The 22,895-nt window shown below is 53.2% G+C and overlaps 9 protein-coding genes across 9 annotated transcripts; 3 read left to right on the top strand and 6 right to left on the bottom strand.

The window, feature by feature from the left end:
• Positions 1 to 810: 810 nt before the first annotated feature.
• Positions 811 to 3,220, bottom strand: P153DRAFT_387085 (uncharacterized protein; the record flags this gene model as incomplete). The annotated part of the gene is made up of 3 exons (XM_033670606.1): positions 811 to 2,285; positions 2,452 to 2,628; positions 2,731 to 3,220. 3 exons carry the CDS (start codon positions 3,218 to 3,220, stop codon positions 811 to 813), a joined length of 2,142 nt encoding a protein of 713 aa, XP_033522513.1.
• A 945-nt stretch (positions 3,221 to 4,165) lies between these two features.
• Positions 4,166 to 6,970, bottom strand: P153DRAFT_358243 (RNA-binding domain-containing protein; the record flags this gene model as incomplete). Its single annotated transcript, XM_033666782.1, has 5 exons — positions 4,166 to 4,501; positions 4,552 to 5,424; positions 5,473 to 5,745; positions 5,931 to 6,692; positions 6,746 to 6,970. The coding sequence occupies 5 exons, from the start codon at positions 6,968 to 6,970 to the stop codon at positions 4,166 to 4,168; spliced, it is 2,469 nt and encodes an 822-aa protein (XP_033522512.1).
• A 235-nt stretch (positions 6,971 to 7,205) lies between these two features.
• Positions 7,206 to 8,153, top strand: P153DRAFT_368008 (uncharacterized protein). Its single transcript, XM_033668411.1, has 7 exons — positions 7,206 to 7,309; positions 7,372 to 7,394; positions 7,443 to 7,476; positions 7,529 to 7,563; positions 7,636 to 7,662; positions 7,712 to 7,781; positions 7,830 to 8,153. The coding sequence occupies exons 1-7, from the start codon at positions 7,276 to 7,278 to the stop codon at positions 7,892 to 7,894; spliced, it is 288 nt and encodes a 95-aa protein (XP_033522511.1). The 5' UTR covers positions 7,206 to 7,275; the 3' UTR covers positions 7,895 to 8,153.
• A 419-nt stretch (positions 8,154 to 8,572) lies between these two features.
• P153DRAFT_424049 (uncharacterized protein) lies at positions 8,573 to 9,103 on the top strand (the record flags this gene model as incomplete). The annotated part of the gene is made up of 3 exons (XM_033672463.1): positions 8,573 to 8,662; positions 8,716 to 8,803; positions 8,869 to 9,103. Exons 1-3 carry the CDS (start codon positions 8,632 to 8,634, stop codon positions 9,101 to 9,103), a joined length of 354 nt encoding a protein of 117 aa, XP_033522510.1. The 5' UTR covers positions 8,573 to 8,631.
• A 460-nt stretch (positions 9,104 to 9,563) lies between these two features.
• Positions 9,564 to 12,276, bottom strand: P153DRAFT_432501 (uncharacterized protein; the record flags this gene model as incomplete). The annotated part of the gene is made up of 6 exons (XM_033672973.1): positions 9,564 to 11,275; positions 11,329 to 11,574; positions 11,629 to 11,672; positions 11,727 to 11,910; positions 11,991 to 12,103; positions 12,212 to 12,276. 6 exons carry the CDS (start codon positions 12,274 to 12,276, stop codon positions 9,564 to 9,566), a joined length of 2,364 nt encoding a protein of 787 aa, XP_033522509.1.
• A 1,210-nt stretch (positions 12,277 to 13,486) lies between these two features.
• On the bottom strand, positions 13,487 to 15,016 carry P153DRAFT_376995 (RNA-binding domain-containing protein; the record flags this gene model as incomplete). Its single annotated transcript, XM_033669712.1, has 5 exons — positions 13,487 to 13,558; positions 13,613 to 14,375; positions 14,434 to 14,574; positions 14,628 to 14,732; positions 14,820 to 15,016. The coding sequence occupies 5 exons, from the start codon at positions 15,014 to 15,016 to the stop codon at positions 13,487 to 13,489; spliced, it is 1,278 nt and encodes a 425-aa protein (XP_033522508.1).
• Positions 15,017 to 16,694: 1,678 nt separating this feature from the next.
• P153DRAFT_368002 (scytalone dehydratase) lies at positions 16,695 to 17,627 on the bottom strand. Its single transcript, XM_033668410.1, has 3 exons — positions 17,321 to 17,627; positions 17,218 to 17,273; positions 16,695 to 17,165 (listed from the first exon to the last, which is right to left on the bottom strand). Exons 1-3 carry the CDS (start codon positions 17,352 to 17,354, stop codon positions 16,701 to 16,703), a joined length of 555 nt encoding a protein of 184 aa, XP_033522507.1. The 5' UTR covers positions 17,355 to 17,627; the 3' UTR covers positions 16,695 to 16,700.
• Positions 17,628 to 18,042: 415 nt separating this feature from the next.
• On the top strand, positions 18,043 to 20,205 carry P153DRAFT_48351 (uncharacterized protein). Its single transcript, XM_033673231.1, has 2 exons — positions 18,043 to 18,470; positions 18,559 to 20,205. Exons 1-2 carry the CDS (start codon positions 18,132 to 18,134, stop codon positions 20,002 to 20,004), a joined length of 1,785 nt encoding a protein of 594 aa, XP_033522506.1. The 5' UTR covers positions 18,043 to 18,131; the 3' UTR covers positions 20,005 to 20,205.
• On the bottom strand, positions 20,206 to 22,603 carry P153DRAFT_48327 (molybdopterin biosynthesis protein moeB). The gene is made up of 4 exons (XM_033673230.1): positions 22,588 to 22,603; positions 21,798 to 22,513; positions 21,526 to 21,739; positions 20,206 to 21,436 (listed from the first exon to the last, which is right to left on the bottom strand). Exons 2-4 carry the CDS (start codon positions 22,129 to 22,131, stop codon positions 20,407 to 20,409), a joined length of 1,578 nt encoding a protein of 525 aa, XP_033522505.1. The 5' UTR covers positions 22,132 to 22,513; positions 22,588 to 22,603; the 3' UTR covers positions 20,206 to 20,406.
• Between the last annotated feature and the right edge of the window lie 292 nt (positions 22,604 to 22,895).

The following is a 22,895-nucleotide window of genomic DNA, read 5'->3' as shown; positions in this document are numbered from 1 at the left end:
AGAAGGCACTATCAGATATTTCCGCAAATCGTCTCCTGTCATACCCATGGTAAGGTCGAGAGCAGGCGCTTGCTTGCTGCTGAGGAGGTGGGGTAAGGCTGGCGGTTGTTTGGCGGGGCTTGCATGTGATTGCGCGACGACGCGTTTGTTTGGACGCGGCAAGCGACCCATGCGGTGACATCAGTCCATCGATCTACACTCACCATCCAACCGCCGTGAGAGAGTCTTAATCCATCTTCAATCGTTACCACGGACATCTCATACTCCGCAATGTTGAAACACAAACGTTCCATCTATTTCCGTCGTCGGCATGCAAGGAGCGCCCTTCCCCTCCATCCTGCACGCACACAGCCCAGCGGTTCCCCGCTGACGCAATCCCGCATCTGACCGCTTGACAGGCGGCTAAATAAAGTTTCCGTTTGCGGGTTCCGTCGTGATGCGCAGAGCAAAGCAAGGATGTGGTGGTGTTTCAGAAATTATGAGACGCGGTGAGGATGGAAAGAACGAGCGTGACCTGATCTGGATTCTGGTAGATGATCTTGGCGCTATTTTTTCCGATTGTGGAAGGACAGCGGTTGCGAGAAGAATGCTAGGTAACCGCCACATAATTTTATTACTATGAAAATCTCTGACTATCTAATTCATATTCCAACGTTCATGTCATGATACATGTCTAATCCTACACTTCATATCCCATCATAAACCATCAAGCCCATGAACAACAAAGCAAATCATGAAACCATTAACCGTCAAACTCGCATACACCGTCTCGACATCCATCTCCAGTCCCTTTCCATCCCGCGATACCTCTTAAAACGGACTCGCCAAGTTCCAAAGCCCAGAATCCACATCCACATGTCCACCCATCCCCTCATCGTGATACACCCCATCCCCACGCACCACCTGTCCATACACTTGCGGCAAAAAATCCATCTGAAGCCAAGGAGCCTTCACAGGGTAGCACGCCGAATCCGGTGTATCCGGCACGCTGCCATGTATCAACCCCGTATCAACACTGCATGCCATGCCCAGCCCAGGAAACCTGTCTTGTTCGAATCCCTGCCCAGCGAGCGCATGCGAGCCAAAACTGTCGTATGATGCCATGTTTATGACCGGTTCGAAGGCCTCAGGCCCTGAAATGGCCATGTGGCGAGCACTAAAGTCGTATATTTCTGAAGGAAAGGAGTGGTCTGTTGCGGTGCTGGGGGCGAGGGATGGGTGCGAGTAGTCGGTTGCGGTACTTGGTGCGGCGGAGGCGTTGGGGTCGAAGTCTGGTACGCACATCGATGCGAGAGTGTTGAGAGATAGCTGCGGGGGGTGGGGGTGCTGAACAGGGTAGGCGTAGTGGGTGGGGAAGTCTAGGGGGAGTTGTTGGTAGAGTACAGGTGTAGAAGTTGGGTCGAGGTCTTCGTGGTGGCTGACAATTGTCTGAGGTTCCTCTTCCCATTTTCGCTCAGCAGGCGTGAAGGTCACGGCTCGCCACTTCACACTGCCCACTTCGGTGGTATCTGAGGTCTGTCTGAAGTGCCAGAGTATGGTCAAAATCCGCTCGACTTTTCCAGAGCTTTGCTGGATGCCATAGACATTCTGCGTAGCAGTGAGTTGCATCAATGAGCTATCAACTTCGCTTTCGCTCATCGCCTGGTACTGGCTCATACGGTCGACCCAGAACGCGGAGCCGAAGGCGAGTTGTAAGCTGCCACTCTCGGGGTCGAATTCGCAACATGTGTTTTGCTTGCTCAAGCCGTTGTCAGGCGTTGTGTCCATGTCATCGTAAAACCGTGTAGAGCACTGCAGCGCCTTAAATCCGGATAGATCACACTGAGAGTGCAGGTCGAAAGTGATGGAGAGTTGTGCGTTTGCTCGATTCTCCACCACTGTGTTGAGACTCGCATCACACACCAGAATCTTCTCATCCTGTCTCGCCCACTCCTGTATTTGCGGGCTCAGAAAGTCGAACTCGGGGTATTGTATTTGCCAGGCCGCCGAATCTGCAATCTCCAGATCTGGCAATCGTCCACTGGGATGTAGCTCTGAGATGGTACACACGGTGTGTTCTCCATCCTCAACAACCATGGCGAAATGCGTAATGGAAAACTTGTTTGGACTGGGAGCCAGGTTCAAGGATGGCGCGTAAGGCCAAGTCGCAACGTTTGCGCTGTAATTAGAAGCGGGAGCACCACGTTGCGGCTGCGCATGGCAGTGGGTCAAGTGATATGCGCTCGAGGATTCGTTCCCGCGATGGCGTCTTCTCTCGTTGCCCAATGTAGCCATGTGAATAAGCACTATCAAAAATCGTCAGTCTGGTTCGAGGAAGCCCTGGCGTAACCCTTGCACAGTAAACCACCAAACCACACCAATCGAGCAAGAATGGGTCGTCTACCTCCGGATACTGCACTTTACACTCCGCATGATGCAAAAAGAGAAACTGAAGTGGGAGAGTGTACTCACCGCCAGGTTGATCCCTCAGAAGCTGCTTGAGCACTTGAATATGGCTAGAAACTTGCTTTCGGTCCCTCTTGATGCCTGTGTCTCTGGCGATGAAGTCTTGAACCAGTTCGTTGCGGCCTCGTAGTGCGCCGTTGAGCATGTACTTCTTGCGGCCCATCGGTGGCCATTTGACGAGTGCTGTTTCTATGTTAGCCCAGAACCCAGGTCCAATACATGCCGCATCACAACATCCATTGTCGAAGTGAAGATGATGTGAAGAGTATGCAAGATTTCACTCACCTCTCCAAAACGCCCTCTCCAAAAACTCAGGCCAAACAACCTTCTCCTTCTCCCTCTCTTCCTTTCCTCTTGCCCTCTCCTCATCCTCCTTAGCGATCAACTCTTTTGGCGTCATAACGGGCTGTTTCTCGCGATACTTTTGGTACTTGTCCGACCGTGCGAGCATCTTGTAGAGTCTTTTCAAGTCATGCTCAATCTGCTTCTCTGACCTCTCAACGCTGAAGCCAGCCAAAGCAACATGGCTGGCATGAGTGTTGCCCGTGGAGCAGTTTCCACCAAAACCAACCCGTGGTGAGAACACATTCTCTATTGGAATAGGACTGTGTTGTGGCTTTGATGATATGATTGTAGTGATGTTGCACTCTTGAGGCCAGTTAGCAGACCGTTCTTGAAGAACGACTCGCTGTGACGAACACCTCTCGAGCGGTGTACCTGCATACGCAGGGTCTGAAGTTGGACTTTGGGCGGGTAGAAGTTGTTGGAGCTCCATAGCAGGCACTGGTATGTGGCAGACTTGGATGGGAATGGAGCACAAAGATCCAAGAGTGCAGGCGGCGCAGATTCAGGTAAACAGAAAGAATGTCTGGGCAGTTGGTGCAACGAGTGACTATAGCAAGAGATGGGGATATATCAATGAATATGTAGGAAGTTCAAGATATGTACACCTTGAATGACGATACAAGATATGGTCGAGACGACCTACCCCAGGCAGGAGGACTGCTTGGCAGACAGATCGGATTCGTCGTCCTCCAAGGGGAGACCGAACGATGGGTACACTAGGGTACCGACATATTGGACGTGGACGAGTAATGGTACGCAGGGTAGCATTTATTTTACCATGATACTAGAATAGCACACTACGTACAGACATTGCTATCACTTCCACATGGCCGTTGCACATGTCTACCCAGTAGGAATTTCCATCCTCATCCCATCTTTCGCTGGAGTGGTGAAGATGGTCTGGTTAGCAGAGGAGCAAAGGTTTACGGGCAACTACCGATTCAAAGATCACCATCTGATTGGATGTGTACGAAAAAGTCCGAAACAAATGCTCTGAGCAAGCAAGAATGTTAGTGGTTGTGCATAGCAGATTACGTGAGTCGAGCCTGTATGATCGCCAAACGTCTCGTATGTGGCTGGCTCGATCCCGTTGTTTTAGAATTATCTGAAACGCGGTGTGGTGGCCATGCCCATTGATGCAAACCTTCTTGCATGCAGTCTGTCGCGGCTCAAAGAACGGTGACCTAGATATAGCATCCATCTGCAAGCTGGTCATAGCGCTGCCGTTCTCGGCATACCGCGGAATCTCTGCGAAGGGCGGCCTCTCGCTTCCTTAGTCAGAGAAGCAAGGGATGGCGTCAAGGACGACACAGCCTGGCAGTGTCACATCCACTTCGATATTTATACTTCTACCGGAACACGCTCGCGCTCGCGCTCATTCATCTAGGTCATCGGTGCCTGCGACGTTAAACTTCTTGCGTCCACCTGATGTGAGACGTTGGAGGGCAACCTTGTTGGCCTGTGCGCCCACCTTCTGCTGCATCTTTTCAAGCTCCTTCTCAGGATCGTCAGACTCAGTCTCTGCGAACGCGAGAACAAGACGACGACCCAACAGATGAGTGTTCTTCAAAGCGTTCATGGCGTTGACAGCGTCACGTTTCGTTGTGAACTCCGCGAAACCGAAACCACGCGAAGACGAATCGAACTTCTTGGGTACTCTGACGGATCGAAGCTGGCCATATGGAGTAAACAGAGCCCGTACGTCCTTTTTCTATAGTATTGATTAGTACGCGCAAGAAAGGAGTGATGGAAAAGACGTACCCCAGCTTCGAACGGCAAGTTCTTGATGATGATCTTCGTACTTGCCGCCTTCTTTGCAGCGTCCTCTTTGCGACGCTCTTCGGCTGCATCAGCGCCCTTGTGAGAGCCTTTGATCTGTAGCTTGTGACCTTCGAGGTCGTATCCATCCATAGTCCGCAAAGCAGCTGATGCCGTTTCAGGGCTATTGAATTCGACAAAGCCAAAGCCCATAGATAGCACGCCGCGTTTCGGGTCAACCTTTGTCTTCACCTTGGCGCTCCGGAAGCCAGACAGAGGTTTGAATGTCTCGGCGAGACGTTCCGTAGTGGTTGAGAAATTGAGGTTGCGAACGAACAAAGTGGCCGTATTTGCTGCCTCGGGCTCTGGAGCATCTTCAAGTAGGTCTGTCGCAGAGAGTTTTGCTCCGGGCTTATCCGACGCTGCAACCTGGGGCAAGGCTGAGACGGCACCTGCCTTGAATAGATCTTTGGGAGCCTTTTCAAGGTATAGGATCGAGTCTTTCATCTTCCGGTACGACAAGGACATGAAAGCAGTCTTCGCTTCTGCGGCATTGGAGAATTCGACGATGGCAGTCATACCAGTTGGAGGCATCAAAAATCTAGAAACCTTGCCGTGCTCCTCGAAAGTTTTCCGCAATTCGTCTGGGGTCACACTGTGTGGAACATTCTTAACAAGGATAGCGAGGTCACCCTTGGCGCTTTTCTGAAATGCTTCTAGGTCGACACCTTGCTGCGCGAAGTACGACTTTGTCTCTTGGATAATGTGGGTCTCAGCATGAGCCTGCTTAACCGCTGCATCTGATGATGTAGGGTCGAGCAACTCAGCCTTGCTGATACCCATGCGACTTGCGACTGTGGACATGACTGCATCGGCCTGAGAAGGTGGTTAGTGTGAGTCGTACCAAACAGAGGATAAACGTACATTGAGATACAGCGAGTTCCAGTTGAATGTAGCCTTCGTGGCTTCTTGCTTTCGTCGAACCTCCCTCTGTTTCTTTAGCGGGAGTTTCGCAATCTCAAACTCGTCAAGCGCGGTATCTTTCTTGGCTTTGGCTGAGATGATGTGGAGAAGACGGCCTTGGAAGATGGTCATGTCATTCTCGATGAAAGCTTGGACGGCATGTTCTGGATCTTTGAATTGAACGAAGGCAAAGCCTTTCCCCTTGCCGTCGCTCTTCTTCAAAGATACATGCACCTGTCATAGTTAGCACGGTTCTGTCTACCAGTATTTACTATGAAGTAAGGATTTCGCTAGTGTCAGATAAGAGAAACATCTACTAAAATATTCTCCAAGTCAACCTCATATGCAAAGCATCAGTTGTCCCTATCTTGATATTCATCATGTAGCGAGTGAAGTAATGAAAAGTGTTATGTGCTTACCTCCTCAAGCGACCCGTACTTCGAGAAGTGCGTTCGAAGTTCGTCTTCGGTGACATCGAAGTGCAAATTCCGCAGGTAGAGACGGCCAGTTTCTCGGATCTTGTCTTCTTCTGACGGTACAATACTATCGACTTGCATCTCTACTGGTGACGCAGCTTTTTGTTGCTCTGCCACTGGTTCTGGAGAGCTGCGTTCGTCGACTTGTTGCGCTGGAGCTGAAGCTGATGTGGCAACTGTTTGCATCTCATCATCCTCGACCAAATCCAGGACTCGGTTGGTTCTCGACCGCAGCCAATCGTCGTCGGTAACAGGTCTTTGCTCGGCTGCAGATGCATTCTGAACGTCTTCCATTGCATCGCCTGTGTCTGCACCTTCACCTTCGTCCTTCTGCACCGGAGTGGCTTCAGGTATGGGCTGCTTGGCCACCGGGCTATCCTTGGACTCCTGGACAGTCTTGGCCTTCTTCGCGATGACCTGGTAGTCGTCGTCGCTCTCATCTCCTGGAACGACCACTTCCTGCACCACTTCCCCTGTGGGAACAGGCGCGCTACCAAGAGACGCGTCCTCGTTAGCCCACAGGTTAGTCTTGGAGGGCGGCACATAGGCTTCCAGGAACTCCTTCAGTTTCGGGTCCTGTTCGGCCTCTTCTCGTTTGCGCTTGAGAGCGTGTTCTTCTCGCAGCGGAACGTACTCTTCGATCTTAGGTGCGATCCTCTCAGCTCTCTGCTGCCATCGCGGCGTCGGGAGTTCTTTGTCAGATATCTGCGCCACGTTAACCCCGCTATGCACAGTCGTTGACGCAGTGCAGAACATACAGGTCGCGCAATCTCCGCATAGATCTTGGTCAGTTTGATGAAGGTCTTGTTAAAGTACTTGACTGCCTTCGCGGCGTCTTCAGGTGTCTTGTAGCCCACATAGCCTATGCGGCGGTGCGGGAAGAACTTGACATCTGTGACCGGGAACTTGGCGAAGTGCTTCCGAACATCGTCTTCTGTGAACTTGGGTGGCAGTCCGCGCACAAATATACGTGACGACTCCATTGCTGTTTTGATGTGATGATGGTTGAGCTGTGTCCTGCTCGAAGTGTGGTGGCTGGAAAGAAAGAAGCGTGGTGATGTCGAGAAAAGTCGGAAGTTCAAAAATTTCGAACGGCAAAGTTCCGCGCTAGCGTTGCGCTTGCCATTGGACCATTTGGTGGCACCTGCGTTTCTCCAGGCCCGGCGATTCCTCAAACACCCACCCTGCTGCAAAGACAAAGCTTCACAAGCTCCCACGCTATAAAACCGCGCCTGCAACACGTCAGCTATTCACTACCGTACCACCAAGGACAGCCCAAGTTATCATCATGGCGAGCGAGAAGTCAGACAACAAGCAGGAAGGTCAGACTGGCTCTATTAATGTCTGTACATCAGTCTGAAGCATAAACTAACATCATTTGCAGCTCAGATCAAGTCGGCGGACATGGTATGAATCACATGTATCTTATGCCAGGTATTTTCTCATCATTCATAGAGCGAAGAGATGCAAAATGAGGCTATCGAAGTCGGTTAGTTTTCCTGATTTCTGATGCGGCTGACGAAATACTGACAACTTGTTAGCACAGCAGGCTTTGGACCAGTTCACGATTGAGAAGGTGAGCCAGTAACATGCAAAATCTCGCATGTGGGATGTGCTTTCCAGGAACCATGCTAACATTGACATCAAGGACATTGCCCAGTTTATCAAGAAGGAGGTGAGACAGTATCCATTCTTAAAGGTGGACCACGTTGACGTCTGTAAAGTTCGACAGCCGGAAGGGTGCCACATGGCACTGCATCGTAGGCAGGAACTTTGGAAGCTTCGTCACTCACGGTAAAATTCACTCCTCACCATCTAACTGAATAGTCTAACATGGCGCAGAGACAAAGCACTTCATCTATTTCTACCTCGGACACTGCGCCATCCTGCTCTTCAAGACGCAGTAAGCCATGCAAATGGATCAACGTACCCTCGGAGCTGTGGATTCTCTGCTTGGCTCTCTCCTCTAACTCCTGGACTCTCCGGATCGCGGTCTCAGCTCGAAACAGATTCTAGGACGATTCAACTTTCGCCCCATCACCTTTCCTTGGTCGGATTCTTTCCTTTCCTCGTCAATGGACTTCCAGACTGTTCATTCTGGAGTTGAGGGTATGGCGGCGCTTCTCAGGACGGCATGATGATGAGGATATGAAGTCTCAATTGCAATGAAGCCATGAGTCTCCTTTGTAAACGCAAGTTATGGAGGCTGGTTGAAGATATAATAAAGCGTGTATGCTTGCTTTTAGCCTTGGACTTTTGCTCGAACCTTGTTGCACGTGTCAAATTATCGTACTACAGCACAGCGTCGTAACAGTAGTGCCACGAATCATTCCGCTTAGCCGGCATACAGAAATCTCCGCGCGTAGGCGTCTTGGCCCCCAAGGCCAAGTGTGGCTGAGCCGAAAGGCAATGACGAACACAACAGCATAGACGCGACCACGACACCTCCGCCTACAATTTAACCTCAATACCCGTCTTCCATCCTTCCTGATCACCTCGCGACTCCGTCACAACAGCAATAAATCAACGCGACCAACGCACTCCCATCAACTGATCGACGACTACTCCACACCACCTCCGCATCACCTCCGCCTCCTACAGCAACCAGCGCCACAGTCGCGCCCACAATCCACAACCCACAACCATGTTCTTCTTCTTCACCTGCGGAACACACAGTACGCGCTCCCTCCCCTCCAAACCCCTCACCCACAGCTAACTCTTCACTCAGCCTTCAACTCAGCCGTCAAAGGCGCAGAGCACATAACCGTACAATGTCAAAACTGCGGAAACTTCAGCGGCCGCGTAACGAAGCGCTGGTACGTCCCCCATCCCCCTCCCACACACCCTCACTACATCCCCCAAACCAACAACCCACCCCCAGGGAATGGTTCACATTCTGCTTCATCCCCATCCTGCCCTTCAGCCTGAAGCCGCACCAGGAAGTCGGCTGCCACATCTGCAATTTCTGGCAGGACGTCAAGTATCGGCCGGACGTGCAGCAGCAGATGACGGGGCATGCGGCGGGTCACGCGGAGCAGCAACAGCCTGCTGTTATGATGCATGGTGGGCAGGGAGGGGGACATCCGACGCCGGCGGGTGTGCCGCAGTATAAGTGAGAGGCGTTTGGTCTGGCTGAGGTATCAGGACATGCAGAAGAGGGTCTGGCGTGGACGCGACGTCACCGATGAGCGGTGAAGGGGTGTTTGGTTCTCCTTTGTCTACTCCAGAGGGCGTGTTTGGGGGGTCAGTTTTGCGACGGCGTTTTGGGGAACCTTATTAGATACCACACGGCATTTCATTTGTTTTTTGTCCTTATCCTTTCCTACTCGACACCTTGGTGTATCCATTATCGTGTCACACCAAACAAAATGTGTGAAACAGTATTATTTATTAAGCTACTTGTGCAAGAAAAGAAACACCCTCAACCTCCCATCCAATAGACCCCTATCCACAAGTCAATGCCCAACAAGAAATACAATAACCACTACTCCAGAAAAAGAGCTACAAGCAATCCCAACCCCATTGACAACACCAAGTACACCCACACCATCTCAACCAGTCAACCAACCCAATCCATCAATCACCTCTCAACCGCGGCACAACCCTCTGCTCCTCCAGCTCCTCCAACCCCATCTGCCTAGCCTTCTCCTTCTTAGTCAACGGGCTACGATCCCGCTCCGCCCCAAACGTACCCTGCCTCTTCCTCTTCACGGGCTCAAACTCCCCCGCCGCGGGATTCAACATGGTACTTCCACTCAGCTCAGAATGCGCCGTCGATCCGGCCATTGCCTGCGCAAGCTCCGGTCCCATGCCCGGCGTGTCAATATCGTCGTCGAAGGCAGCGAGCTCCTCGCCCAAGGCGCTGAAAAGCTGGCGCTCGAGACGCCCGGTGCTGTCTATGCTCGACATACCGGACTTGTGGCTGGGTTTGAACGGGGAGAGTTTCGAGGGGTCGTGCGGGCCGTCGTTGGTACTCAGATTGGGGTCGATGGCGTCGACGTCGATGATTTCCACGTATTTCGACGAGTTGAGTCCGGGGGTGTTGTGTACGCCTTTGCCGGTCTTCTTCTGCGTTAGGCCGGGGTCGATGCTGATAGCTGGAAGCAGGCTCTGGTCGTGGCGAATACCTTGGTCTGGCAGGTTGGGCGAGTCGTATCCCTGACCTTCTTTCCTGCTTTTTACGTTGCCACTGACTGAGGGTGCATGGGCTGGGCCAAGCTTATCTAAGTGCGATGGTGGAAGTGCTCCACTTCGCTCGAATCGAGTGAGACTGGAGAATACTGAGGATGGATCTCGCATCTCGATGTCTGAATCCCAAGTCGGCATCCCACAGACGAAGGGGTTCGGGGTTGGGACACGGTTGGCAACGGCAAAAGGTGTTGGTAAACGTGACTGAGAGGGAGGGCGATTCTCCTTGTTGCTGGAGAACGAGGGGTGATACATCGATGGTGGTTTGTTCTTGTGTGGCTCCCCAGACGTCGTTTTGTCTGGCGATAGCTTGCTCGAGACATTCCGCAAGCTGTTGTTGAACTCAGCACGAGATAACGTACGTGCAAGTGCGGCAGAAGAGGGACGGCTGCCGAGAGGAACATTTCCCATCTTTGGCGGATAGTAAGTGTGGGCGGGTGGTGGGTGGGCATCGTGGTTGTGACGTTGGTCTCCAAAGTCGTGTGGCGGTCCCTCTCGGTTCGTTTTGGAGGGACTGATGGCCTCGATGATTTGCCCAAGCTGATCGTCTCGAAGCGTCACCACGACATCCCTATCTTTCCTTTGCTTTCTTGACAGATGATCATCCCATCCTGGATTGACACTTTGATCGTACTGCATATGGCGTCCCCAAGGTGGACCATATTCTGGCGGATACATCGGTGCGAACATGTAGTCACTCATCGCCATGTCTCCTCCAGTCATAGAATTGCTCCGCCTCGTTGACCAAGTATCCATACTGATATCATCAGCACTGTCGCCGAATGATCCAAACGAATCGTCCCATATACCGGCATGGCCGCTTCCTCTTGCGCCCGTTGGCGGCTTGGGAAATTGCGAGAATGGTGGTGGTTGGGTATTAGGTCTCTGGAGTGGCTCATTGTTCCTGGACCTCGGGAATTTTGACCTAGGCTGATGTGAAAGTGGTGACTGCATCCGCGACTCTGGTGCTGTAGTACGTGTCTTCGTGACCCGTGGCAAAGACGGCAGTGCCTGCGATGATATATCGACTCTATCACTCGTAGGAAGAAGGAACAGTGGGTTGTGTATCGGCCATGAGATGCCGGCTTGCTCAAGTACTTCTATTTTTGGTCAATATTTGTCATTGGATAAATCAGCCTGTTGCTGCACTTACCCTTTGGAGCATGTTGGAACGAGAAGCAGACAATCTCATTAGAGGCACCAAAATCCAACTCTCCAGGACTGTGCGGCGTCTTGCTGATCAACTGTTCGGAAAGAATGACTTTGATCCTGCCATTGGCATCGCGCGCGTCCCATGAATTTTGCATAAGAATCTTCTGATGGAAGGGTGGGAACTCGAGAGATGCCTTCCGTTGGCTGGTAATCTGTTCAACGGCAGTGATGGATCGTTTCTCGTGTGCTGCGACAACATCAGCGTTTTCACTACAGTAACAAAATTAACATGACGACATACCAATATCTTGTGGCCACTTGGAAGCTATTTCGTAGAAATCATGGCTATACTTCATCAGCATCCAGCCCATTGAGGTTGTTCAGCAATGCTTTGCTCACAAAAGTCTTGCCCCATCCACAATGACCTGAACCGTATACACTACTTTCTGATTGTTTTTTCTCCGAGCCTCGATGATGGGCGAAGGCTTCGCTTGTGGGGCCCACGAGTGGATAGAGATGCGAAACGGAGTCGATGGAGGAAGGGCGCCAATGTAGCAGGTCAAGGTAGGGAGCTGACGACCAACTGCAGGTGAGTGAGCATTGACCAATCCCATTTGAGCAATGGGTGATGGACGAATAAGTCATTGGAGGTTCAGAACTTACGTTCGTCCGGCGAGACATAGCAAGCCGTCTTGAACTCCTGAATCGGAATTGGAGAGTCTCTAGGGAAGAGGATGACATCCCAATTATCGTAACGCATGGCAGGCGTGACGTCGCTGTTGTAATGAATCTACCAAGAGGCCAACTACCAGTAGATGGGTCAACAGACGGTGGTGTGTCGAGAAGAATGGAAGGCCTGTTAGTCGAGGAGAGAGCCCACTTACAGAGGGACTTCCCACATTGTCATGAAGAAGGCACGAGCAGGAAGTCCGCGGCGCGTCATCGTCATGGTAAAGATCGAAACCTTGGGACTGTGATATGGTTTATCAGAGCGCAAAGTTACCTACTCACAATTGTCTAGGAGTAATAGCGTGCTGGGCTCGCTATTGTAGCATTGAATGCAAGTCTTTCGTATATTCGATCATCAAGAAAAACAACCAACAATCTCGAACTTTTAGTATCCATTTCATGTCTAGGCAAATCTCGGTCTACCAACTTTTGCCCATAGCAGGACATCAATCAGGTCCAAGTACCTGAACAAGAATCGACGAAATCAGATCCATATCTCCAAACATAACCCATAGACAGCCTCCGCACTCACCTGCAAGGAGGTGCCAGAGAAGTATTGCAATACTCACACACCGTAAAACACCGAACACCTTTTGGACCCAATCACGCATAAGAAGGGTATTCCTCCACATCCGCCAGACGCCATGCTAAAGGGTAAGGTATCGAGCCTCTCGAAACGCCTTTTCTTATCCCGAAGTGTACTAACTTTTCCCATGACTCCGCGCCGCATTAACCTTGGAAGTAGACCAGACGATTAGAATTAGAAGTTATTTAACGCAGTAGTAATATGAAGGCGAAACGGAAGCGCGCAGCGATTACTGTGGGAATTGAGAGCCGAAAGCACTCTCCTGGAAAGGGCGGTTCGATCCGGAGCCCGACGCAGGGCCGTTTCCGGGGTATGGGACGCTCGGAGAGTAGGTACTAAGAAGAAGATGGTCAGCATATTCTACTAAGTAAAACGGCTCTGCGGAACAATGTATCAACGAAAGTTGCAGGTACAAACTCGCACCAAAACAAGAGCGAATAATCACACCAAGCAGAACAAAAACGAGGTTAGACAATCAAGCAAAGCACAGAAGACGCAAACAAGCAAGCAAGCAAGCACAAACTAGAATAAAACCATGGGATTGGAAAGATAGGCCAATCTCAGATCGCAGTAGCCGAAATAGCGCACATCTTGCAAAGGGAAGAGACAGCGTCAGACGCAGGCACGGCTAGCTACGCTCCTCGATGCCCCTTGATGGGGATAGGAGTCAGATCTGAAAGAAAGTCCGCGGGCAGAAACATGACCTGTTATACAAAGACTCCCTTCTAAGGCCCTCCAGCAAAATGGTGTCGTCATATCGAACTCGATAACTTTTGGAGAACCGCCCAGGTATAGAAAGGAACCAAACCGCTCGAGATTCGTTATGACAAGTCATGAAAGGGTGTCATTGCAGTAAGCCAATGGGAGGAATCGTAGCTGAAGAGCTGTGCAAGCAAGAGAGAGAGAGAAAAATTTCCTTACTGCGTCAAAGTTAGTGCTGCCCATGTTAAGGATTGAGTCTCTGCCCTACCTTCATTTGGGGATAGCCACCCCCGTATGGGTGCTGCGGGGGCATACCCATACCGGGGCCGCCGAAGACTGGTGGGGGAGGAGCTGGGCGGTAGGGAGTGCCAGCGGGACCGGAGTTGTTCTGGGAGCGGCCCCAGCTAAGGCGCACACGAGAGTTGCCAATGGGGTAGCCCTGCATCTGGTTGATGGCCATCTCGGCAGCGTGGCGCTGCACGAATTGGACGAAGCCGCAGCCCTTGCCAGGTGGGATCTTGACGTACGTGATCTCGCCAAAGCCCTGGAAGAACGACCTGAGCTCGTCCTCGGTGACGTAGCCAGACAGGCCACCAACGAAGACGGTCGTGTTGTTGGGGTCGGTGAACTGGTTCATAGGCTGAGGAGCGCCGTAGTAGCCCATAGGGGGTGCGCCCATTGAGTACATGCCCATAGCGCTGGGGCCGCCACCTTGCTGAGGCATGCCACCCATTCCGCCGGGGCCGCCGGGACCGCCGCTCTTGTTCTTGGGGGTCGCCGTGCTGATTCGCATGGGGCGGTTGCCGCAGTAGACGCCTTGCATCTCCGTCAGGGCCTTCTGCTGGTCCTCCTCGTTGGCGAAGCGAACGAAGCCGTAGCCGCGCGACATTCCGCTGATGGGGTCCGACATGATCTTGGCAGACTTGGTGGACGGGTACTTGTTCTGGAACAGCTGGACAAGGACGAACTCGGTGACCTCGGGGCCCAAGTCACCGACGAAGATGCTGTATTCGGGGCCACGCTCGTCGCGGCTGTTGCTGTGTTAGTATGCGCCGCATGTTTAGGGCAGAATCCAGCCAGTGCACTCACCTGCGATCAGCGAGACCACCACCAGAGGCCCAGTTGAGCTTGAAGGGGCGGTTGGAGTTCGGGATCAGCTGGCCATTGAGGGACAGCGCCTTGGCCGCAGCCTCGGCGCTGGTGAAGTCAACGAAGCAATATCCAGCATTGCTGCTGCGCGGTAGTTAGCCCGTAGCTTTTCTGGCAGGTGTTGTCGCGCTTACCCGGAGAACTTGTCTCGGATCATCTTGACGTTGACGGTCTCGCCCATGTTGTACCAGATGCTGCGCACGAAGTTCTCGTCGATCCAGGGCTCGAGCTCGCCCATCCTGCGTGGTGTTAGCATGCGCGTGCTGCCTTGGTTGCCTCGTCGCATGCGCAATGCGTGCGCGTGGTAGAGGCAGGTGCAGACTCACCAGAGAGTGGTCTTGCCGGCGCTCTGGCCCTGGCCGTCGGGGCCAACGCTGCCTGGGCCCATGCTGCCCTGGGGCGGGAAGCCGTTGCCAGACGTGTCCATGGCCTGGCCAAGATCTTGCTGAGGGGCGCCGCCGTTGGACTGCTCGCCAGAGGGCTGGCCCTGGAACTGGTCGTAGTTTTGGAAACTCATTGTCATGAAAGATCAAAGCGGGGTAATGATCGGGTTGCTAGTTGAAGTAGCCGGGTAAGAGTGTCGCGCTCTAAGTATGATGGGCTGTCTGCGGGGGCAGCTGTGGTCAGCGGCGGTGAATTGGCGCAAAGGATGCAGAGGATGCAAGGCAGCGGGGGACAGGTGAGTGGAGGGGCGCGTGGGACGCACGGGACACACGGGACGCACTGGGCTGCACTTACCACGGAAGATGGGAGCACCGTCTATCACTGCTGGGCGAGTGTAGTCGTCAACGGCGCGTGGTGCACACGGGAGGAGTACAGGCGCAAAGGCTGTGGGGCCAAGGGAACAAGCCTGGGACGGCGGGGGAAGCAGGCCGAGGGAGCTGTGACAGGAACGCCGGTAGCTTGGACCGCAAGACAGGAACAGTGAGGAGAGGCGAGCGGGTGCCGTGTGGGTGGGCCGAGTGAATTCTGCGCAGAGAGTCAGCACAGGCAGCGGCAGGCAGAGGCGGTCACATGGGCCGGCCACGACAGGACAGCAGTGAGAGAGAGCGCGTCTTGCTGTGTGCGCACCACAGGAGCAGAAGTGCACCACGCTGCACTGCACCCCCGGCGACGACCCACGCGTCCGTGCCAGTAGGCGACGTCAGCGGGCGGTGGGCGAGGCACAGGGCGAGCTGCACAGGCGCATCCGCCGCAATTGACGGACGGGCACAGTGCACTGAAAATGTGCGTCACCCGCCGCGATGCAGCAGTGGGCGCGCCAAGACGAGCAGAAAATTGCCAGGAGCAGCATACGCACCGGAAAGACGCCTGGACGTGAACGCAAACCAACACCGGGACGCAAGGGAAGATAGAGGACTGCGCAAAGGACGGCTGTGTCGTGCGTGAAGACGATGGGCAGAGAGAGGTGGGAGGGGTAGAAGAGAGAGCGAGGGCAGGTCCCTTTGAAGCAGCCCGCAGCCGAACCAATCCGCCCAATGCGCCCAGTCGTGTGGCTCAGCGATCCAAACCTGGGGACGGTGCGCGATGGCGCCCAAATCAAGCTTTCTGGATCTTCGATAACCACCGGACCCTCTTTGTGACTGGCTCGTCTGGCCTCGCCTGTGCGTCCTGCGTCCTGCTGTCGACAAGGCTGCCGCGCCCCTCCAGATTAGTCGTCGACGCTGGAGAGGAGCTGCACGATCTACGCCGCGTTATTAATAGGCGAGAATGACTTGCATGCTGATGTGGCCACCGTTCGCAGCAATCCTGTCGAGAGCCCCCTCCCGCAGCCGGCGACGCTTCGACGCCTGCCTGCCTTGGGTCCTGGGGTCCGTTGCTTTGCCTGCACACGCCCGCCGTTGCTTGCACGCCGCCTGCAGAGTTTGCGTAGCCCAGTCGAATCAGCGCGCGCCTCGTTTGACTCCCTCCAGACCCCGCCACTGGCCTGCAGCTAACTCTGGTGCGCCTCTCCAAGGACGGTACTCGTGACAACAAAACAGCACAGCGCTGGTTCAATTAGGGAGATGAGACGGACTTGCGCGACTTTACTGTGTAGGTACAGTGGTTCCATGGTTCCAAGCAGGCAGGCACGGTTGCAAAACCAACCCCCACCACCTCCTCCTCACATCACATGTCGACGCGGTCAACACTCACAACTTGGTAGAGATTCGTCATGTATTGCTGACCCTTCCTAAATATCAACGTTCCCAGATGCTCCAACCCATTCATGCCTTCGCCGGGACACCGCTAGCCGCTTTGATCTCCTTCTCCTCTGCCTCCTTCAACGAATCTCTCCCCTCCTGGAACACCCTATCGAAATCATACTCGTACCACCGGATGTCGGGATTCAGCCCCGCAAACTTCCACTCGCCATCGATCTTCTTGTACCAATGCGTGTTGAAGCTGTGGGCATGACCCTTGACTGCAACCGTTGAGCGCGTCTCATCCGTGTATCTCTGGTGCGGTACACGCAATTGATGGAACCCCGTCATCTCATCCTCGGCCGTCTTCTCCCACCGTGTGCCGCCAATGAAGTGTTGGGTCTTGAGCAGTGGGTCGCCGAGCACAGCGGGATCGGAGGCCATGGCAACAAACTCTTCAGCTGGCATAGATTCCCAGATCTTGCCGAGGAAAGAGCGGTAGTCGATTTTCAGATTTGGGGCAATGCATTTGCGGAGACGGTCCCAGTCCTGTGAGGTGTGAGAAAAGCACCGAGTAGACAACGATGAGAGGACAACAAACCTTGCTATCGTAGCTATCTGCCCACTCGTAGCATGCTGACTGGCAGCCCATAACATCTTAATAAGTTAGTCGAGTTTCAAGAGGTGAAGTCGTGAGGACGAACCATCGAACGTTGGCTTCATCTTTTGCTGAGACATGGTGTTTGTATGTGTGGTTTGACTTTTCTTGTATTGTTCTAGTAGGTGATCTGGTATCTTTCAACACCTCCTTCCATCGTCTTTATATCAGCATCAACAGCACTTGAACTGCATCAACTTCTGCGACACAAGGCTTCGGCTCCCCGCTTCGCGGCACCCCCGTGTCCGCGTTTACAGACGCGACCCGATGCCGCACACGGAGCCGTCACCATTTTGGGTAACGGATACTCTCGAGTTTCCGCTTGCAGTTTCAAAGCCAAATTTATCTGTCCGTGTCGTGGGTGTTTGCGAAGCCCTCGACGCTGCGACAGATCGAGCAGGCGCACAGGCCACCGCGGCTTCGATCCTTCCCGAAGACGCTCCGCAGCACCATGCTTTGTCTCGTTATCCGGAGATGGGTCTCCACAGTTGCTTTACTTCTTCCATCCCTTACTGATGAGCTCGTTCTTGCCTGAGACCCGAAGTTGTCGTTGCATGTAGGTTTATCCGTCGCTGCCTCGAACCTTTCTAGCGAGATCCTCCAGTCTTCGACTTTTTTATCTCTACAACAATGTATGCAGAGCTCCAAATTGCCTCGTTCAATCCCAAGACCAATCATGCCTACAACAACAGGTTCGTTGCGATGCTTACCTGTCTGTCTAAACGAGCAAATGGCAGCTGCAGGAGGTCGCGCTACCCCTGCTCCATACAGTGGTCAGCCTGATGCTCCTCGATCTGACAAGACGTGGTTTCCAACACTTCACTCCCTGAAACGCTCGTCCTAGCGCTCGAGCCACAATGTTTCTTCTTGTGGCCTTTACACTGCTTGTCCGAGGCGTGTTTTGTTCTTCCCGGGACGACCAAGTGACATGGTATTCGGCCCCCAACTACCGTGGCACGTGGGACCTCATCATCTCATGCATCCTCACACTCACAATATGTGTCTGGTCAGCTCTGCATCTCAACGTACCCCCCGAAGACTCCAGGCTGAGGGACAGGAACTTGATGCGATTGAGATGGATTGTGGTTGGCATATTCGCGCCTGAGCTTGTAGTCAGCACTGCGTTTGCACAGTACCTGACCGCTTCGTGGTTGCAGGAGGAAATTCGCAAAGATGCAAAATACCAGAATGAGAATGTGAGCCAACTATCTCCGTTCGACGAGGTATCAGGGGTCATTGTGATAGTAGATCAAAAGAGAGCTGTCAAATACTGACTGCCTATAGTCCGCATGTAACGGAATATCAGGGCAACCCTCGCAAGAGTGGAGCATAACGCAATGCTACTTCGCTGTCATGGGAGGCGTGGTCGTACAAGCTGGCGACTGTATAGAGGACAGCCCTCAACTAAGCGTAACCGCAGAAGGTGTTCGACTGCTCTCCTTTCTAGGTCGGTTACCGCATATTCGAGAGAGCCAGATTCGTGACAAGAGCAAGGCAGATGGCCTCGCGAAGTTTCTAGTCGTATTGCAAGCAGGGTGGATGATTATTCAGACCATCAGCCGAGTGCAACAAGACTTGCCAGTCACGCTCCTAGAGATTAACACTTGTGGTCACATCATCTGCGCCTTTGCACTCTATCTTCTATGGTGGAGGAAACCACTCGATGTCAAGGATGCATTTCTGATTTTACGAGAAGATTGGGTCGATCCATTCGTTGCTCTAATGTGGATGTGCAGTCCCATCAGTGGCGATCAAAGCGACGAAATCTCAGAGATGCGCTGCATGAGCTACAGAACTCCTACTCAGCGAGGTACCCAAGACAGTTCTATCGTCACTGCGGCTGAACAACCCAAAGCTGCAACCGAAGGTAGCACCTCTGTCAAACCGCACCGTACTCACTTTTCGGTTGGGTCAGTCGGGGCAAAGAATCCTCGCAAATTCATCGGCCCTCTCGGGGAATACATGATCGGCTCTGAAGGTCCATCTTCCTCCACTCCGTTCGATCACGATGTGAGTTACATATTGCCAGACAGAACTATCAACATCTCGACGGAACACCAGATATTCTTCGAAATCCAGAAGGATTGTCACGGCCTACAGCACAGTCTTCAATATTGCCGACGAGCGTTCAGCGACTGCAAAAGTCATGAACCACTAAGTGAATATGTAATAGCGCGATGGAGTCTCGCGAACGATCTTATCGACCAGCTTTGGAACGAATGCGAGAGACGTCCAAGCTACATGGATTTCTTCTTCACAACGTCGACGCTGGGCATCTTCGTAGGAGAACCGATATATATTGCACACCACATCACGAACTTTCCCGGACTTTCATATCTTGGGAGCGTGAACGTTCATCGCGATCGATTGAAAACAGTGGCGGCCTTTGCTGGCGCCGCATACGGTGGCCTACACCTAGCAGCTTGGAACGACTTCTTCCCAACTACCGTCGAAAGATATCTTTGGATATCATGCTCGTGTGCGACCGGAATCACGGGTCTCGTGCTCGCTCTATTCTTCCTTGCTACAAATAAGATCGGGAAGCTAGAGGCAGCAGAGAGCCGCATACGGAACAGCAAAAAGCTCAGGTTTTTCGGGAAGTGGGTGTTGATTCCACTTTTCATGACTGCTCGCATTCTTATCGTCGTTGAAGCCTTTGTTTGCTTGAGGAGACAGCCGGCCGCCGTCTATAAAACAACAGAGTGGAGTAACTATTTCCCTCATCTCTAGTTCATGGGGTTGTCTGGGCTCTGCGTTTTTATCGCTCCTATGGCTGTAGTACTCGACCTTGGGATGCTTCAAAAAAACTGTTTGCCATCCGCAAGTCTTCGATCTAGCATCGACAATACTAATTATGCCATGAAGGGCAACCGCAGGATTTCTCTCAGACTCACAGCAGATAGACTCAGCACTCCACTCAATCTCGAATCATGAGTCCTTCCGTCGAAGCACAAAAGGCGAAATGAGAGAGCGCTATCTCCATACACGGATTCGTACCTCACGTCCACGCTCTTCTGGCCACTCTCGAAAGCAGAAACACCTGCCACTGCAAACAACGCATCTCCTATGAATCCTCTTCGCATCTCCCTCCCGGAATACAGAGGAGACCCCCAGCATGTCTTTCTTGGACACTCAGTAATTAGGAAACTCGCCATCAACCCTATCTCTCCAAGCGCTCAGCCCGCCCCTGATATCTCCGATAAACCGTTTTCCTCCAAAACCCAAACCCAGCTCCTTCATCTTCCTAACCGTAACCTGCGAGTCGTTACCCAGCCTACACACGACGAAAATCGGCTTCTCAGTCCCCCGCAGCCGCGCAACCCATTCCGCCTCCTGCCCCTCCATATCCCCGTCCACAGCACGAAACCCCGAACCGTGCGCCGCGCCCGGTGTACCCGACACAGCAGAAAACGGGATATTAATACTCCCATCTATGCTGCACAGCTCGAACTGCACGCGCTCGCGCACATCGACGAGGATATGGCTGTCCTTGCTGAGCAGCGAGCCGGTGAACGGATTCACGCCCGAGCGCAGCTTCGCATAGCTGTCCGCCGACACGCGTTCCTGCGGCGTGAGCGCATCGACGGGCCGCGTGAGCCCGCAGAACTGCACGTAGTCCGTGGCGCCTGAGTGCAGGGTCTCGGGCGTGATGGTGGCCTGGCTGGAGCAGGCTGCGCAGGTTGGTTTGCGGGCGCGGAGGCGGATGCTGCGGAAGAGCGGGGTGGAGTAGGCGGAGAAGAGGAGCAGGGTTGGTGGGTCGGCGGGGGATGTAGGGGCGGGGCGGGTGAGGACTTTGATGGCTTCGAGGGCTTGGAGCACGCCCATTACACCGACGACGGGGCCTAGGATTCCGCCGTCGCCGCATGATACGACGGTTTCTGGGGGTGGTGGTTTGGGGAAGATACATCGGTAGCAGGGGCCGCCGTTGGGGTCGCCGGGGGGGAGGGGAGGGTTGTTGAGCACCATTAGTTGGCCGTCGATGCGCAGTGCGGATGCGGAGATGAGGGGCTTGCGTGTGGCTACGCATGTGTCGGAGATGAGATAGCGTGATGCTGGGGTATCTGTGCAGTCCAGTACGATGTCGTAGTCTTTGAATATGGAGATGGCGTTTTCTGGCGAAAGGCGGGCTTTGTGGGGGACAAGTTTGACGTTTGGATTCAGCCTTTTTCACTGTATCAGTCCATACTCGGAGGATATCGACAGAGAAAAGGGGTGGTGGTAGGCATATCCATGCAGATATATAATACGTACGAATTAAGCGCAACCATTGCGCTCTCAACCTTCGTCATGCCCACCCTAGCAGTAGAATGCAGAATCTGGCGATGCAGATTCGACTCCTCAACCACATCCCCATCCACCAAGCCCACAGACCCAACTCCCGCGCCCACCAAATACGCCGCAGCCGGACACCCCAAGCCCCCCACCCCCACAACAAGCACACTCGCCTCTCTCAACCGCAGCTGGCCTGCGCAAAAACACACATTAGCCACAAACTTCCCACCCACCAAGCTATACAAACACACCCTGCAGCCCAACCTCAGGCATAATCAACTGCCGTCCATATCTCCTATACTCATCATGTTCGAGGGGCCACCTCCTCTGCTCCGCCAGCCCATTCACGTCTTGACTATCTCGCTCCTCGGCGTGGTTCAACACGTGCAGTACCTCTGCGCGGAAGTCATCCGGCACCCCGTAATCCATGTCATGGCCCAGCGGATCGAGTGTGGACTTTTTCTGCTGCGAGGCTTTTTGCTGTTGCCGCTGCGTGTGCTCTGCTTCGGACAGCTGCTGACGCAGCTGGATGAGTGTCGCCTCGCAGGACGCTATCTGCTTGTGGAGGGAGGCGATTATCGGCATTGTTTTCTTGGTGGTGAGTAGTGAGTGACTGGGGGGGCGATGGTCTTGAGGGCGCTAATGTGGGATGTGGGGTGGTGGGCTTATCGTCAAGGGCGGGCACTAGGTTGGATTGGGGTGTCTGTGGTGGCTGGGGCCAATCATGTATTGGCAGGTTCGACATTTCAGCCTTTGGCTGCTCGGGCATAGCGGAACTCTTGAGAGGACAAAGGACGTAGCGGTTTAGTTATTGGTCATTTAGTAGTTAGAGAGTTCAAGTTTTCTTTTCAACTGGTTGGCTGTAGGGTGGCGAAATTTGCTGTCAAGGTTTCGATGCATAATTGTATCAATGGCTGAAACTGTCGACGCTTGAGTGTAGCCATTCGGGTTCATGGGTTTTCAGAGGCTTCCTTATCCAGGCATGTAAGCTTTCTAGGTGACTCAGAATTCCCGTTCTCGAGTGTGGGTGTTCTAGCTTACGTTGGCCTTTCCGTGCTCGCCTGTGTGGTTGGTATCGCTTTCAGGATGTACTTGTCTTAAAAGGGAAAGGGATGTGTAAGCAAAGTAATCACGAACAAACCCATCGAGGAGTATGTTCTGCGTGGTGATTGGTTGCACAAAGATCAGCTTGGATGTTTTTAGAGGTCTGCGTGTGCGTAATGTCGAATCGTCAAACCTTGTCTGCCGCGGCCATCTTTGGACACATTTATTTGGCTAGTAGTCGTAGGTACACAATAATTAAAAGGGGCTCACGCTTCAGCGGCCCCTAGCAACCTACTTCTTATCAG

Source organism: Dothidotthia symphoricarpi (genome assembly GCF_010015815.1).
Source record: "Dothidotthia symphoricarpi CBS 119687 unplaced genomic scaffold P153scaffold_13, whole genome shotgun sequence".
In the NCBI taxonomy this organism is placed as follows: Eukaryota; Fungi; Ascomycota; class Dothideomycetes; order Pleosporales; family Dothidotthiaceae; genus Dothidotthia; species Dothidotthia symphoricarpi.
The sequence above is the reverse complement of the archived record's forward strand: the minus strand, read 5'-3'. Positions and strand labels throughout refer to the sequence as shown.